The 18,051-nt window shown below is 41.9% G+C and overlaps 2 protein-coding genes across 4 annotated transcripts; both read right to left on the bottom strand.

The window, feature by feature from the left end:
- Positions 1-56: 56 nt before the first annotated feature.
- LOC117899665 (AN1-type zinc finger protein 6) lies at positions 57-17,707 on the bottom strand. Of its 3 annotated transcripts, XM_034809849.1 has the most exons (5): positions 17,166-17,707; positions 4,413-4,860; positions 4,195-4,353; positions 1,273-1,471; positions 57-1,192 (listed from the first exon to the last, which is right to left on the bottom strand). In XM_034809849.1, exons 2-5 carry the CDS (start codon positions 4,509-4,511, stop codon positions 1,044-1,046), a joined length of 606 nt encoding a protein of 201 aa, XP_034665740.1. In that variant the 5' UTR covers positions 4,512-4,860; positions 17,166-17,707; the 3' UTR covers positions 57-1,043. The 3 variants fall into 3 exon arrangements, with proteins under 3 accessions (XP_034665740.1, XP_034665741.1, XP_034665742.1); XM_034809850.1 differs by lacking the exons at positions 4,195-4,353; positions 4,413-4,860; positions 17,166-17,707 and adding an exon at positions 1,931-2,155; XM_034809851.1 differs by lacking the exons at positions 4,195-4,353; positions 4,413-4,860; positions 17,166-17,707 and adding an exon at positions 1,600-1,641.
- Positions 2,088-3,391, bottom strand: LOC117899664. The gene is made up of 2 exons (XM_034809848.1): positions 3,010-3,391; positions 2,088-2,908 (listed from the first exon to the last, which is right to left on the bottom strand). Exons 1-2 carry the CDS (start codon positions 3,323-3,325, stop codon positions 2,121-2,123), a joined length of 1,104 nt encoding a protein of 367 aa, XP_034665739.1. The 5' UTR covers positions 3,326-3,391; the 3' UTR covers positions 2,088-2,120.
- Positions 17,708-18,051: the final 344 nt, after the last annotated feature.

Here is an 18,051-nt window from a genome sequence, read left to right as displayed (position 1 = left end):
TTTCTCTTTTTATAATACATATACAATAATTTTAATTAATATAATTTTTTTTTATCTTTTTTAGTAGCTGATAATTAAGAATTGAGAAAGAGTTGGTTTTTGTGTGTTGGTTGTTGAATTGTTTTTATGTGTGTGTTGAATTTTGTTTCCTTCCTTTTTTTTCTTCTAGATTTTCTGTTGCAATTGAATTTTGCTTAGTTTGTGTTCATTTTGTAATGGTTTTCTTTTATTATTTTAAAATTTTTTTAATACACTCCAACAAATTACAAAAAACATTCGACCCACATTGTCTTTAAAGGCTGTTGTTGCGTTCTTCAATAACATGAAACAATAGTTGTTGTAGTTTTGGTTGCTGTTTGTGTGTGTGCATTATTGCCATTGCAAATTTGTTGAAAGTGAGGAGTGTTTTTGTTGTTGCTGTTGCTAAATACAAACAATTTGCAAAATGGTATGTTTCTTATTGGTGAAACAAAACAGAAGGAGTTCCAAAACAACTTTTGTCATATCTTTAGCGCATACTTGGCTACAGCAGCAACCGTCAATCGTGTGCAGAGGCTGGGCTGTTGTTGAATTTCGGTTTTTGTTGTTGAGAGATTGCAGTAACGCCTAACGCTGTTGCGCGTCTGGTTCAAGTCGTATTCTCTGCTCCACTGCCACTGCTCCACTGATGCTCCTCGTTATGGCTGTTAATGGACTCCTGCTGCTGTTTTTTCCATTTGCTGTTGCAGGTGTACTTTATGCGTGGTATTTGGTTATCGTTTCTTTTTTTCGTACTATTGTACTGCTACCCAGGCTTTCGCCTGTTGCTTCTTTTACAATTATAATTACATTATTTTTGTTTGTTTATAGTACTACTCTTCTGCGTGTTTGTGTGTATGGTGTGTGTGTGTGTGTGTGTATTTGTGGTTGAAGGTTTTTGTAGATTTTGTTACAGCATAGCATTTTATATACTATATATATCATTATGTATAGGGGGTTGTGGTTATTATCATTCTACGGCTACTGTTACTGTTTACTGTTACTGGCACAATATCTCGCAAAATTCAAATCTTTTGAATTTTCTCGCCAACGACAACCGGATTGTTGCGTCGAATCTCCTGTGCACCGTGCTCTCTATAATCGAATGTGCAGTTATGTTTATCAGAATAACGATGCACAGCGCAGTATAAACCACCGCAGCGACACTGAAAACCTACACAAACAAATAGAAAGAAAGAAAATAATTAGAAACGCAATTCATTTGGTGAAAATCATTTATCCCACGCTACTCACCAGTCAGTCCAACCTTTTTGCGGCATTCGCCACATCGGTTCTTCTTCTTTTTGGCATCCTTATCATCTTCCTTGTCCTTGTCATCCTCCTCATTGGCAGAGGCGGCTGCTTGTGTGGAAGTATTTGGACCGGTCGCCGATGTGATGACTTCAGTATTGACTTTGGCAGCAGCAGCAGCGGCGGCTTCTACGATGATTTTCTGCAGGCATAAGAAAAAGAGAAAAATATGAATTTCAATCACATGAAAAACACACAGACAATATGAAGGAAAACTAGAAAAGACTATTCCTATGAAGATCTACAAAACCCTATAACAATTATATGTACTCTCTGTTCTTCCTCCTCTAACTGCATTCAAAAGCCTTGAAGATCTTTTTTCGACTCAATTTTTTCTCGTTTCGGTTTTTGGTTTTTTTTTTATTATTCTATTCGACTGTTTTATCAAGTTTTTCTCGCTGTTGGTCTCCGTCGAGTGTTGAGTGGCGGATGAGCTGTTGTTGTGTGTCTATGCCACAACTGCCACAGTTGCAGTTGCATCAACTGGGCGAACGGCCAAAATTCCTAACCAATTCTATTCGTATGTAAATATGTGTGTATGTTACAGTGGCGAATATTTAGACAGAGATCGCTTGATCGCTGTCGTTTGTGTGTGTTTTACCGCCCGCTTCGATTGCACAGCATTGACAGGATCAGGAACCAGTAAAGGGAATTCCTTGGGATCATGTGGCTTGGTCTCTGCTGCCTTTGGCTTTCCCTTCGGATTGCTATCGACGATATCTGCATTGTCTTCTTTAAAGTCCCGGCGACGCTTCTGGTTGTGGCGCTCCGGTTGCTTGCCCGCATCGGACTTATCCATGGCTGTTAAGGCGACGAAGACCGCTCTTCGTACTGGTCACCGGAGTGGTCTTTCTGCGATTGACACCCACCACTGGAGTGTAGCCGAGGCGGGAGGAGGTTGCTGTACGCGATGGCTGCGTGCTGCTAGGCTTGCTTTTGGTCTGGCCCTTGGCAAGATTGGTGCTCTGCTTAGTGACGCTCAATGCTAGGCTGCTGCACGGATACCTGGCATTAAATGTTGCTGTCGCTGGAGGAGTTGCAAGCCTCGATTTAACAGGGATGGGATATGCTCTTGATCGTGAAGCAGCAGCAGTAACACACTTCCTGGCAGTCCTTGGCACAGCCTCCACATCTACAATGGTGCCGTGACGGTGGATGTCCGGACTGCCGTTCGATCCTACGATGCCGATGCTGCTCTGACCAAAGCCAGGGCGGCCTTCGCCTTCGCTGAGGATGCCACTGCCGCCCTCCTTGCGAGTTCGATTACGCTTCAACTTCTTAACGCGCTTCTTCAGCTGCAATTCGCCGATACGCGACGACTTCTTGGTGGGTGCCAAGGGGAAAGTGTGCACATTGGCCGAGAACTTGACCCTACGCTTGGCACTGCAGTCGCCGACCTTGCCACCGCCCACCTTGCGAGACAGCGAGCTCTTCTTGAGGGCCGAATGGATGGGTACTAGGTTCGGTGCACTGACACTAGAGCACGGCGTGGCAGTAGGAATTTTGGCAACAGACAAGGGGGGGGCAGACAGGGCAGAGATTGTTCCCCTGCGAAGCGGCGATCGTTGAGATTCTTGGGCTGCAGCATCGCATCAAAGCGGAGGAGAGAGGTGTAGGTGGGAAAGGAGGTTAGTGCCGACGGACGGCGCCAATATGTCCAATAAGCGCAACAATCAGTACCCTTTCCCGATGTCGAGGACACCGTCGATAGCAGCTTCGTGGCTTGGGCGCCCGTTCGCGTGCCCGCACCCAAGGCGGAGATACGTCCCGTGTTGAATCCCATCGATGCAGCTCCCAGGTTCCCAGCAATCCTTCCGCCCAGCGCCAGAGCTCCCGCCGCATAACGGGGATTTTGATTTATGCGCTGAGCATTCAAAGCCGTGGAATCAATCGCCGAGATACCGCCCGATCGCATGACCATGCTGGAACGGCTTTTGGCATTGCCACTGGCCTTGCACTTGGGCTTTGCTGCTCTATGTGAACCACCACCGACCATTGCTGGGAATTTTGAATTTTTATTGAAAAGTAAAATTTTGATTCTAAGCCGAAAGGGAATATGAACAAAATCGACGAGAGCAAAATGTCTGGCAAGGATTGCTGGGATACCAGATTTCAAAGTGACACTAAACCGAACAGATGTTTGAGAGTTCGATTCTTTCGACCCATTCTTATAGAATGTATCAGTTTGCTTATGGGAAATCTTTTCTGCCAATCAACGTGCCAATTCGATTCATTCGACAAATGTGCACTCGTGCAACAGTGGTATTTAGAGGAGAGATCTAAACCTCATCTTTACGTGTCTGTTAAGCAAATCTTTACCGTCATTTTTGGGGAGTAGCTTTCAGATTTATATCTTATACCTTTAGCCTCTTTTGTGCGTCTTCTCGGTTTAATGTCACTTTGTAGGAAAAACTGCTTTGGGCTTAATTGGGTGCAGGGCAACGGAACGCAGACTTAAAAATGATCATCTTACCTTCTGATTAGCTCCAACGGCATAGATTTCAGTGTAGATCATAAAACACATCAAATTAACACACAAAAAAAACGAAACAAAATAAACTAAACTTATAAACGGGGGGCGGACAATAATTGGTCGTCTGCACTTGACTGCCTGTAACCAATTGTTTCAACAATTTGACAAAATATACACTGAATTTATATTTGATAGATTTTGCAACAGATTTTGTGCGAGACTGTGACGACTGTAAATGAAAATCTACGTCTAATGGATAAATCTTTTGCATCTAAATGCAAAGCCTACTTTTGGTTATAGGAAAACTATATTTTTAGGTCACCCCATGTGGCCTAGGCAACTGCTCTTAGTTGGGTGGGTGTGTTTAGATCTGGTGTGTCGGCGGCACTCACCTCTTTGACATCATTGTGTGGCTGTTGTAAGCTGGTAACTGTGGGTTGTGCGGTGTTGGTGATTGCAATGGCCGGACTGAATGTGGGGCTAGGCTGTGGGCTTGGAACCGAGACAGGTGTACTGCTCACAGGCGGCTGTTGCTTTTTTCTAAGCGAGTCCTGCATAAACGATATCTATAATTAGCTTTAGTTCTCATTTGATTGATGTTTTTACTTACCTTGTAGCACACCGAGCAGAGTCCATCTGTGGCTGGGTTACCATAGAAGCCGCAACCAGAGCGGCACATGGGTTGCATTGGATTCGATTCACGTTCCATGGCTGAAGCTAGAGCGCCTCTATTTGTCTGTGCAATTTCTGTTTTTGATTGTTTCAAGCCAATCTATATCTTCACTTTCGCCCAGCGAAGTTCCGTTTGCTTCCTGCTGTGTGTCGAGCGGCTGCCGACTGCTCCTTTCCTTCCTGAACACTCCCAGTCGTGAGCGTGTGTGTGTGTGTGCGGGAAGCGTGTTGATTCGTCGCCGTTTATATTTTTTTATTGTTTGCTTTAACTGTTTTGTTAATCAGTTCGTCCAATTATCCAGGCAGCTTCGGCTTCCTCTTGTAGTTTTCGCTTCGTGACTGTGGAACTGCTCGAATCTCCAGGCAGATTTTGTTGCAACCGTAGACTGCAAAAAAAAAACACAAAAGGGAAGAGAAAGAGTTAGTCATGCTTATCGATAGATATCGTTGAGAAACCATTGATGGCCGATCTATCGTTTAGAAATGGAAAGGGTATTCGCGAATTAGTTATCAAGATAATTACAATATTTAGGGCAGCAAACCCAGAATGTAGTATGTAAACGCTCTATACATTTCGAAAATAAATATGGATAAGAATGAAAATTTTAGATAAGCAGATTCGATTGTGTAGCTTATACGATCGTGCCCAGTTTGACTATGACTGTATATGAGACAGGAAATCTATCAAAATAACATTGCTATAAGTAACAATATTTATTGCTATTATCGACACATCAAAACTCAACAAAATAAACGACAAATATCTCTAGTGAAGGTGGCGCAGCAGCAGCACCCAAGTGCAACAAAGTTTGCCTTGCATTACAAAACACTCAATGAACAGAGACCACCTCTCCTCACACCAAAAAACGAAATGTTGCAACAACAAAACAAGCAAAACTATGTTGTTTTTTTTTATTATCTTCTCGTATTTGAGTGTTTGCTCTCTTCAAGGCTGTCTCAGTTATACCACACACACACACAACCAGAGATACAAAAGAGAGAAGTAAAAAGACGAAGCTTAAACCAGTTTCCCCAGCAACTGGTCACACTAGAGAATGAGCGAGACAGAGATGGTTAGTGAGAAAAAAAAGAGGCAGTAGTAAGAGGTAGTAAATTAAACGAGTTTTGTTTCATGTTTTAATGAATTTAAAGCAGCTGCACCTCTTAACGGTAACACACACACAAACAACAAGTATTTGCAGTATTAAAATATGTTTAGCCAATTGTTAATAACATCTCAAATATCGATACTGATCAGTTTACTCTCGCAAAGCCAGGATTTGACGGACGTCCCATGCATCACGGGGGGAGAAAACGCAGATTACGAGAGAAACCCCAAAGAGTAAAAGCAAAATTGTAAAACGCACAGAAACACAAAAAGACGGACATCAGACGAAAGAGAGATAGGCAAAGGGTGAAAGAGTGGGAGAGGAAGAGAGCACAGAATGAGCACAATTATGTTTACTGTTATTTTCAATGCGACGCTGCTGGGAGCCAGAATTGAAATGGGCACACGCACACACTTATACAGCAGTGTGTGCGCGCGTGTGTGAGTTCTGTTATATCAAAATTGACCTTAGTGGTGAATGTTATGGTGGATAACATACATGCAAAACTATGCAGAGCAGAGGCCTCTCACACACGTCTGAGGCATAAATTACAAGAATTTATTATATCCAATCCCATCCATAAGGGGAAACCCTCTATTGCACAACTTTGGGTCGAAACTTTTACTAACACTGTATACACACAGACAGGGTGTAGCTGGAGCGCTTGTGGTTGGGTTGTGTGTGAGCACTGCAGAGAGACGACTTTTACATTAACAACGTAGCATGGGGAGTTTTTTTTTGTTGTTTGCTCAAGCCACCACAGCAGCGACGCCAGCAGAGAATCGTGGCAGAGATGGTGGATTTTGCTTTTACATCGGGTACATTGGGTGCTGGAGAGAGGGGAAACCATATGGAAGGCGAGGAGCCGTCGCAGTCGCTGCAGATGTTAACGTTGACAGCGACGCTTCCCAGTTGGTGTTGCATTTACCTACACACATGCATATGGGTTTGTGTTCTGCTTGTGTGCTGCTTGCTCTGCTGGGGCGGCAGCAATAAATAATCTGTTTCTGCTTTTTCTCCACTTTGTATGCATATAAATTTAATTATGATTTATAGTTTTACTCCAACCATGTGCCACTATGTAAATTTACTAGTATGTATATGGATATATGCTTGCCTGCATGTTTGTGAGTTTACATATGTAGTTGATTTCCTGCCGTTTGCCATTTAATTGCAAAGCAAAACAGCTGTCCGTCACACGAACACACACAAACAGTGCGACAGAGGTGACATGTTAAGTCAGTGGGGTGGGAGAGAGAGAGAGATGAAACAAGAGAGGTGACACACAGGCCAAGATAAACGGAGGGAGGAAGGTGGACATCAAAATGTCAACAACAAAACCAAAAAATTCCCCACACAACAATTGGCAGCAGAGAGAGATAGAAACAGACACCACCACCAGCGTCGCAGAGAGAGCACACGCATATATATGTGTTTAGTATGTACACACACACGAACATAAGTATGTATGTATATTATACATACAGACGTCAACAAGCACGCGCGGCTGCTGCGCCTAAAGTTGTTTTTTTTTTTTTTTTTCGCTCAATGAAATAAACAAGAATAAAAGTTATATGTACACACATATGTATGTATGTATGTCTGTACTTTTCTGTTTTTTCTACATGTGTTTGTTTGGCTATAGTTTATTTTGTTTTGCGTGTAGACTTCGTCTTCCGTTTTTGCTTGCTATTTTTAAGCGCAATAGGCTCATAATCTCAAGATACGAGGAAATCATATGATTCGTACAGCTACCTACCACGCAGTGTCGTCACTGCTTTACTCAGTGTGACGTCATTAGCGGCTGCTGTCACATACCAAGCTTGTGGAAGACAGAAAGACAGAGAGAGAGAGGGCAAATGATAGGCCAAATTGCGCATTTGTGTGAGTTGCATAAGGAACAACAGAAATCAGCACGGAACAAGCCTACAAAGAGGAACAACTAAAGCAAAACCAAAAAGTGCCAAGTGCGAACAATTAGCAACTAAGAAATTGGCGCGTGGAGGAAAAATAAGAAACAAAATAACACTGTACACAAGTTAAAGGCAAAGGCAGATAACAGATAGAAAGAATGACCGCTCATAAGAACACCCCTTTTATGCACATCATTGGTGAATGGTGCGGTTTGCGAATTATTGATAACTCTTAATACGGTATAAAAAGTCGAAGACACTAGAATGCAATGAAACCACCGACAATAGGTGTATTTATGCAAGCTGAGCCAGTCATATTTCGGACCAAATGAGCACGTCGTAAACTTTGGTATAATGATTTCTCTACTAGGTATCACCAAGTCTACTACTTTACACACTACCCGAACCCCACTGATATGAAAACTCTGATAAACTGGACTCTCACACACACACACACCCATACAGGTTAATGTGCTGTTGACCTGCATTCAAAAATACTAAAATTTACAACAGGAAAGACCCAAAACAGAGAGATGATGATGATGATGGGCACACAACAGCCACATAAAAGGTAGGGGAGAGACAGAGAACACCAAGTAAGAGAGGAAATGTGAGTTCTGACTCGCATTTGCATATTAATGAGAGAGCAGCGGGGCAAGCGGAGCAAACAACCGACTAAAAACAACAAATATACATACTATATGCTGATGAAATGCAACAAAGAGACAACATCAGGCTCTGAGGCGGCGCATTGAATTATTAAACTTTATTAAAATGTGCGCAAAAAGAGCGGGGGAGAGCGAGAGATAGCCACACAGCAAGATGGCCGCCCAAAGGCAGCTCAAAGAAAGCTGAGAGCTGAGCAAAGAACTAAGAGCTAAGCTGTGGCCTGAGCTTTAAAATGTTTGTTGCCGTCCGTTCCGTCTTAAGAATGCACAGAGCTTCCGGTCACGGTCGAAAGAGACTGCAGAAGTTGAAGAAAAAGGAGAAGAGAAGCTATGGCATTTATGACAATTGCTAAGGGGTAAACTGAAGTAGTACATCTATGCAATTACATATGTTCTACAGACGAGCTTTACGGAAAACTACACTAATGTCAGGGAGATGAAAGTTTCTGTTTAAAAACACTTTTTTCCAACCACAGATATACGAACATGCACTGCTTTAATTAATCAGTTTCATATTTTCTAAATGTCTTTACTGTAGAACAAAAATTGTTTGCTCTCGCCTCATCTACGACTAAAAATGGAAAATACTCGTGCCATAGGCACAATCAATCAATGTTCCAGATAGGAGAAATACCAATTGAATTGCTTCCAAAATTAGAGTTGAAAACAACAGCAGAAACAATAAATGTTGAATATAACGGCAATTGGTTGGCCTCCAACGAGCAAGAGTAGGAGAAGAGGAGGACCCACCAGAGAGGAGAATCAGAGACGATGCACGAGAGCGTGCCGCCCATCATTAATCAAAATAAATTACAAACTATGAAACGGGGCGAGTGAGAAAGGAAAAAAAATGATATGACGACTACATTTCGTGAAGCAAAACTCTTGGAACTGCGAGGCTTTGGACCAAGGAGTGTTATTTGCCACATAATAAATGATAGCACAAACGCACGGGGAAGACGGACGAGGAAGAGGATGTGGACCCAGACAGCTTTGATGTTACACTCTTCCTTTAAGCTTCATGTTTCCGGCGATTTTGTTGCAAAAAATATTATTAAAACTGAAAGAACGCCCCTCCGAAAAGTAATATATGAAATAATATCCATCCAATTCATGGATGGATGAAAAGGTCTGGCTTTGCAGACATCGAGGAGTAGAGCGGTGTGTGGCGGTGGCTTAGAATTAAACGAATACCACAACGAAGAATCACATGGAAACACCTGTTCAAAATTACACACAAGAAAAGAGAGAGAAGGAGAGAAGACAAAATGAGTTACCATGAGCACCACGACGATGTGCGATAGGTCAAAAAACTCTACAGGAACGCGTGCACTTGAATGTGGTATAGTCAATGAAGGGAATGGAAATTTGGTGCACTCAGCACACAGGGGATGGAATGGCAAGGGTCTATTGATTTGTTTTGCTTTGTTTTCGGGGCACAGAACGTAGAACGGAACATGGAACCGCAGAGATGTGCGCCTGCGTGGCAGGATACCAACAATCAGCAAAAAACAGACGGACAGAGACATTCTCTCCTGCAGACTTGAACCGATTTCACCTTGAACTCCACTCTGGTGTTGTGTCCAAGAGACAAAGGCCCTCCAGCAAAAGTCAACAACAATGGCGGACATTAAGGAGGATGAAGAGAAACAAAAAATACTCACACACACACGAGAAACACTCTCAAAAGTAAAACTCTGGCTTAAAGGCCAGCAATAAACAGATTGTCACATTTGGAGTGCAGAGAAAAGAGTGGACGGCCAATCGTTATCGAGTCACTACTGCATATTTACCTATCGAAGTGGATATGGAGTTTGGAGTAGGGTTCCGTTCATCTCCTTTTGTTCAAGCCCGAAACAAAAGTCAAACAAGGGGAAGGAAAAGGTGTACGGGAGAAACAGAAACGAACAAGTCATTAGTTGTTCTGTTCTCGCCGACGATATTAAAAGGAGAACATCAGTTGGGATTGATGACAATATGGCACATATACAAACTGTTTAAAACGAACTCACATGATCAATAAATAAAAAACATGTGTTAACAACTGTTTTCCAAAATGCTTTTTCCACGTGTTTCATGGGACGTTCACGTTTCAAAGTCAAATGTTTTCCTACGCGAATCGTGTACGTGATGTCATTTATTAATTTGTTTGGTAGAAATAAATGTGTGGGAGAAACAGATTTCTCTCTCAACAGCAATAAGACGGGCATCTGTACCTGCACTGTCACGTTACTTGTAGTGCCACACAGCCACACCACTTCTGTGTGGTATCATACGGGCTTTAGCTGTGTACTATACTATACCCCTCTCATTTTAGCTGCATTGCATATTTAGCGCAGTTTCTTCCTCCCATTGTTTTTAGCCATAACTGCAAGTCAACCCACAGCTCTGTCTGAGCATCGACATTGATTGAAATGATTTTCCCTCAGACGCATTATTAATTACCCTGTAAATATGTATAATTATGTACATATTTAAAGCAGACTTTCATATAAACAGTGCAAAACGAGTAACCAACAAGTTCTCAAAATACTCTCTGGACTCCTGCTCCTTTAAAAAATTGCATTTATAAGAATTTACGAGCTCCAATAATTCACTTGAACCAAACCATTTTTTATGAATTATGTTGGAAGGAGTGTGTAGCATGGAGCACACAGCAATGGCCATAAAAACCCGACCAGAAGCAAGCGTTGGCTAGGGACTGTGGACGGGTTGTGGGGAGTGGGAGGTGCGGCTAGCGAAAGTCACCACAGAACACTTATTTTGCCTGCTCTCAAGGTGCATAGATACAGGGTGAGGCATCCACGTTATCTTAGTCTCTTTTTTGTTAACTCTTTCTTTTCTTCGCTCTCACATATGTACATACATATGTATGCAACTAGAAGCAAATTTGCAATTTGTGCGAGAACTGTTTGTTAGTGCCACACCTTGTATCAATTACACCTTGCATGCTCTCCATGAAACTCTACCGTATGCTCTCCTCTTCCGTCGCTCAACTCCTCTACCATTCCATCTCATCCTGCTCTACAGGTCAAAGAATAACAGAAAAGGAAAACAAATGGCAAGGTGGTGTGCAGTTACAATGCTTTGCCCCTCTCTGTGACCGTGTATTTATGTGCAGGAGAGGGACAGGGACAGCAGTCCCTAAATTGTTATAAAGTAGTTTTTGTGCTCGCTTTTTTGCTGTGTAACAGGGGTTGGGTACGGACGAATTCGACTCCGTTTAAAATTACACACACATACACATGCATACACATATCGTAAAGATTAATGAAAATCGCATGGGAAAATGAAATATGAAACGCTTCAGGAGAGCGCGTCTGCGTCCACATGAGTGGCTCTTGGCTCTGGAGGAGATTCTAGACCAGCGGGAGAGGAGAAGGCGAATGGGAGAGTTGACATTTTCAACCACCGCGACGATGAGATGACGATCATATGGGCAAACGATGCAGGGGAGCCGAGCCGCCGCCTAGACGCAAAGCAGAGGAAAGGAAGAGAGAGAGATGGAGGCAGAGTCGGTAGCAGAAACAGCGGGAGCATTGCCATTGCAGAGGAACATATACATATACAAAGATAGAGCGATAGAGAGAGAAGTGAGAGCCAACGTGTGAAGCGAAACTAATTGGCAAATTGATATTACAGCAATAATGCCAAAAGAAATACCACAAATTACTGTACAGTAGAAACATGCGGGTGGGGTGGGGGATACTTAAAGAAGTCATAGAGAGGGAGAGAGAGACATACATTGTACAATAATAGAGAATGAGAAATAAAAGCTAAATTCTAAATGGATTTCTACAGTCCGCGCTCACTGTACTTCGGACCCCACCCCAAGACCCTTACTTTATGAGCTAATCAAATCACTGAAGCAGCGACAAAGAGGGGGATCTCTCCACGGAGCACTTGGAGAACCATTCCGAACATGAACCGAAAAAGAAAAGAAAACCAGTTTTATAGAATTCACGAAAAGTAAGTGCACAAAAGAGCAAAACAAATAAAACGCGAGAGGCAAATAAAACTGCTGTCCGGAGAGACAAAGAAAAAAGTGCTTCGGCTCCGTCTGTCTGCAGTTGCTCTCCTCTCTCTGTCTCGCACAAAGTAGATGTGTGGTGTCTCCCTCTTACTAAGTTGAGTTCCAACTGCAAAGAAACTCCTCAACGATCGGCTTTATGGGAACTGAAGGCCGTTCGAAGACAGTTTGAATACGCTTTCAGATGGGTAGAGCAATATAGTTTTAATCAAGAGAGTGGCAGGAAATATTACAATACTCTAGACAGATATCTACAAATATCGCTCAAATCCTTGTTTTCGAGTTGTACTTGAAATATCATGTCATTTCTGTGGTAACAGCTCTCTTAAGGGTATTTAATATTCGCCAATCCCCTTGCCCACACGTTTTTGCTTTGAAAAACGTCTTGGATCTGGTAATTTCAATGACTGACATCTCGCTCGCTCGTCAGAAAATTGCGAATAAAGACGACGAAAACAAAGCAATGACAGATGCGGAAGCCTTGAGTCTGAGGTTGGATGGATTTAAGCTAGAAACTTTTCCGAACTGCCATTTTATGCTATTGAACTTTGCCGTTGGCTATTGGGCGGTTGAACCTTGCCGAGGCGTGAGCAAACCCTGACAATTCCCTGGCAGTATGTACAAAGCCTGCAGCTGAGTCACGAGACATTGAGCTGCGAGAGTTGATGACGTTGTTCCTCTGTTTGGACGATGATGATGATGTTTGGGGCGATGGCAGCAGCAGCAGAACCATTTACATTAAACTTGATTTTTATTGATTTATGCATTTACGGATTTCTGTTGCTGCTGGGCTGCTGGTGCTGCTGTTGCTCTCTTCTTTCTCCAAAGCCAATGAACTGTGGGACCAAGAGCAAGACCAAGACAAAGAAGCAGTCTCAAAGAGGGCGAGGCAGCAGCTCCACAGCAGCTCCTTTCCTCTCACCGCTCAAGGAAGGAAGCAAAAACGAGAGAAGCAGCAGCAGTACCAGCACACAAAGGCAGGGCCCCACAAAAGTTTCGCTTTTCATTTTGTCTGGCTAACGGTAGTATGGTATGGCTCCGCCAGCTAACGGTGGTTGCCATGGTTGCCAGATGTGGTGAATATGCGCGTCACACAGCGTCTGCTTTTGTGTTGGATAAAAATAAGTAAAGGAAACAACAAAACACACGAACCGAACAAACAAACGAACGAAGCCACGGGTTTTAAATTGCAAGAGAAAAGCGCCTGAACTTTTCCTTTTGGGCGGACAACTTTAATTTCGTGGGTGGGTGTTGTGGGTGGCCTGTGCAGGCGGCGGAGAGTCAATCGAGCGCCTAAATCGATTCGAACAAACAAACAAAAAAAGGAGAAGGAAAAACCTGTACAACAAAATTGGAGAAAATGGAAAAGAGAAACACAACAAAGAGATAGATATAATAATGCATAGGAGGAGAGGGTAGAAGGGACTGGGGGAAGTGGGAAAATGGAAGGTTAGGATGGATGAGAAAATCGATGTTTGAAAGAAAATTTTGTGGCTCTCGGTCGGGCGCAAGGTGAGCCACCGCCAGTCGATTGGGTTTTTCCTCCACTCTTCCTTTCCATCTCCTCCTCCCTTAGTCGCTTGCTTTTATTGCTATTTTTTGTGGTTTACTCATTTGTCCGGAAATTAAAATTGCATCAAATGTTTCAACATTTTAAATGTACTATGTACACTCACTCGTAAATCCTCGTCTCATAAAACATCCAAGGTTTTTCCCAAGGATTTCCCCACAATTAAGTTTCCCTCTGGCCAATATTTAAATGTATTTATAGAGAACATTTTCGTATTATTTGACCTAAATTTTGTTGTGATTTTTTTGTGTATCCATTTATTTATGTTTACGAGAAAAACAAACCCAAAATGATTTGCCGGAAAAATGTTTCCTGTGGTATATTCATTGGTACAAATTAAGCTACAAAACATTCGTACATATGGATTTATGGATATTAGGGTGGGTATGTTCTCCTCTAACGATGAAATATTCAACGGGAATTGATTGATGGAATCCCCCCACACTCAATGATCCAATTTAAGCCCAACACCATTTACATGGGGAATCTATTGAGAATATGTGCATACGCAAACGATTTCTTCAATGGGATCGTATTCTCTTTCTGAATTTTAGGTACAGTCTGTCTGTCTCATGAATGAAGGGACTAAATACTACAAACAACAAACAAAATTGCATAACTTATAAAAAATAAAAGAGAAAAACAAAGCAAAAAGAAGATCAACTTTAGGGGATTAGAGTGGTATAAATAGATCTCTACACAAAAACATTTTGAAAACAACAACGAAACTCGACGAAACGGCACGAAAGAGAGAACCATCGAAGCAAACAACTGAACTGAACGAAACGAATGACAGAACGAAGCGAACCCGAAGCTCTATCGAATCCGATCGTATGTACATATGTGGGGGAGGTGGGAAGAGGAAAGAAGATTGTGGGCTGGGTGGAATGAAGCTTGTGGGGGGACGTCCGTTCGTTTACACGCGACCTATAAAAAACAGACGCAACAGCAACAAGAACAAAAAATGGGGCCGCGGGCATACACGCGTTGAACGCCAGACGGCGTCCGCTTATCAGTTTTCAGTTGTTTATATAAAAAAAGTGCATTGAAAATCAATTTCTAAGGACCGAAAATTGTATGCCCTTGCGTATGCTCATACAATGATTCCCATTTGCATTCTAATATTCCTAAATAACGAAACTTTCGTGGCAAATGGACTATGGGATATTTGTACAGAACAAATTCGACGAATATTCCTTAGATCGTTATACTCAGTCGCTGTTTCTCTATGCAAGGGTATATAAAATGCTGTCTGGCCGAGACGATACGAATAAAATGAAATAGTATGCGTTGCCACAATAAAGAGGAAATAAATGTGAAAAAGAGCGACGTGTACATGAGATGATTGGTGGCGATTTGTTTGTTTTTATTATATTATTCATTTTAGTACGAAAAACTTGTTTAAATTTGCATATAAAAATACACATACAAAATATTTCAAAGCATTAAAGAGAATTCAGCGAAAGAAGGCGACACGTGTTGTTGATCCAACTTTTTGCCAAGAATTTCAAACAAAATATATGCTTATTTCTATAGAATTATTTACTGAAGAATTAGTCACAGTCGAACGGGGCAAGAAGGTTCTCGAAACTGTTTTCTCTTTTAATAATTGGAGTGGAGTGCAGAGGTTAGGAAAATCTATATAACAGCTTTACCTTGGAATTTGAAGCAACTGAAATAGCACACGCTCACGCACAAGTGTTTTGGTTATCCATTATCATATTACGATTTCATCAGCTGTTTGCTGTTTGGCTTTCTGATTCACTCTCAGGAAACTGAGCGAAAAACATGTTTGTTTGTCTATACAATCAAAAACAATTAGCGATTCTCTCTCTCTATCTCTTTTCTCCTCTTATCTGTCTCTTTGGGCAGCCTATCGCGGTTTACTGTACACAAAAACAACATTTCTACGAGCAATGACGAATTAAACCATAGAAAGTTCAAGAAGTTTTGATATAAAACTCTATTTAGCTCAAGGGTGCGTTTTACTTAGTCACATACATACATATATGTATAAATATACCTAAAATAAATGTATGATTGTATAGGACGTGTACAAATGTGCTCGTTTCAGAGCAAAAAACGTGCCCCACCGCAGATAAAGCATATAGTTTCCGATAAGAGTTGCAGTAGGCGACACGTGTGGGATGTAAAAGCAACAGACAGCAAGCACAGTAAAAACTCTTACAAGTGTTACAAGGTGAGCTAGAGTTCGATCATAATGCAAAAAATAATATAAAAACAAACAGCAATAGGCAAAAACAATGACTCACCAAGAGAGAGAGAATGACAAAACAAAAAGCAAACAAATCAGCTGATTGACTCCCAGGGTTGTCAACTATCACTATCTGCCCTTATCCAAAGAGTACCTAGGGTTGCCACAATGCACCCCTATGCACAGGCAGCAAGCTGATTAGAATCTGCAGATAATGCAAATATTCTGCTGGCATATTGTGGTTTTGTGACCACATATGACTCTACAGAAGATATTTTTTCTGGTGAGTCATCCACAAAAAGTTCCAGTCACGCACTGCAGGCATCGGCAAAGAGAGTGCAGAGCGCACACACAGAGTGACAGAGTGAAACAGAAAGAAAGAGAGAGAGAGAGAGCGCGTGTGCGAGTGCAGATAAAGTAATTTTCAAGCAGCGCGATAATGCGGAAAATGCTATTTAAATTATACATTATCTCTCATTCCCATTCTCTGTTTGTGTGCGTGTGTACTTGAGCTATCAGTCATTTGTGGTTGACTTATCAGACACGTCCTCTGCTGGGTTTTTAGTTTTTTGGCAAGTCGTAATATTTTGTTGGCTGTGCAGCTAGAAAATCTGCCAAAATACACTGAACAAAAACAGGTGGAACATAGAACATAGGGGCCAACGAAATGTGAAGGTTCGCTTCGTCCGAGGGATAGTGTATGTCTTATGTGAATACCCTATGCCAAAAAGTATTTTTACGAATTTACACATTCTTTCCCTTTAATATCGCTAATTAATTATTTATTTGGCAAATTACTTTCATTTTTACTTGTTTGGGTATCTCTCTAGGGTATCTCTCATTCTACCTCCTTTCCGCGAACCCTAATCCTTCTTTTCCTCTCGCTCCCATCTGTTTTGTCTTTTGCTTTTATTTGCTTTTCTGCCTAACTGCTATTTATTTTTTGTTTCCAATTTTTTTTTGTTTCGCGCGACATGGCAACGCTCGCTTGTCCCACACACATACACACCCAACACCCAACAGAGTGACGTATGCCTGCCGTTGTGTGTGTGTGTATAAGGTCTGCTGTGGTGGGCAGAGAGCATTCATGTTGAAATTTTTTAGCTGTTAATGGTGGTGAATAAGCATTTTTACAGAGACAAAATGAAATAATAAATTTTCTTTTTCTTTGCTGCAGCACACTTACTTTTTTATTTATTTCGACTTTTGTGGTATTTGCACAAATTTGAAAAACAAAAACTCAGAGTTTTGTTTAAATCACAGTTGTATTCTAATCAATTTTTTATGTGGCTTCCATCTGCTTGCTTTTGCAGAACTATTTTTAATTATGATTAATTTTTTGTTGCGGAGAATTGCACAGGGATCGATGTTGCAGAAGGAGGGGCAAATAATATATCACAAGATTATGCACGACGCAGTTGCAGTTGTAGTTATATATCTTTTCTCAATATGTATTTGTAAAACAATTTAAAAATTTTCCGTCTTCTTGGTCACAACGCACACGGCGACGACGACGCTGAGGCGCAGGGGTATAACAACTACGTCCTGCGGCTGGCTCGTAGTTTTATTTTAAATTATTAACACACACAGAGCTGGGCCAGCGAACGAGCGAGAGAGACAGCGCGTGTGTAATTTCCTAACAGTTGTTGGTAGCTGAAGCCAAAACGCAACGTGGATCTGATCCTCCAAACGCTCGAAACGCTCCAAACGGGGCTTTGAATTGAAATGCCTGCCCAGTTTCTACTTTCGTGTTTCTGGCCCTCGAAACGCGCACAGCAGTGGATAGAGAGCGACGCGAAAACCAGCCACAACGACTGCTGTTGGCCGCTCGGCCGTTGGCAAGACGGTGGAGGGACGCATATGCCTGTAGCGGATGTGTGCAGGGTGCAGAGTTAAAAAGAAATCGCGTATCGGAGAGCAGCGCTGAGAGAGCGAACACTTAACAGAGGGTGTGGTGAAAATGTCCGAGTAGGAAATAAGTGATAAAATAGCCATAAATTAAGTGAGAGCGACTAGCTGAAAATGCGTATTTAAGTAAAAAAAAGCTTGAACAATGTTGAATAACCAAGAGA

The sequence above is a fragment of the Drosophila subobscura genome, chromosome O (genome assembly GCF_008121235.1).
Source record: "Drosophila subobscura isolate 14011-0131.10 chromosome O, UCBerk_Dsub_1.0, whole genome shotgun sequence".
Taxonomy (NCBI): Eukaryota; Metazoa; Arthropoda; class Insecta; order Diptera; family Drosophilidae; genus Drosophila; species Drosophila subobscura.
This window is presented reverse-complemented; position numbering and strand designations above follow the sequence as displayed.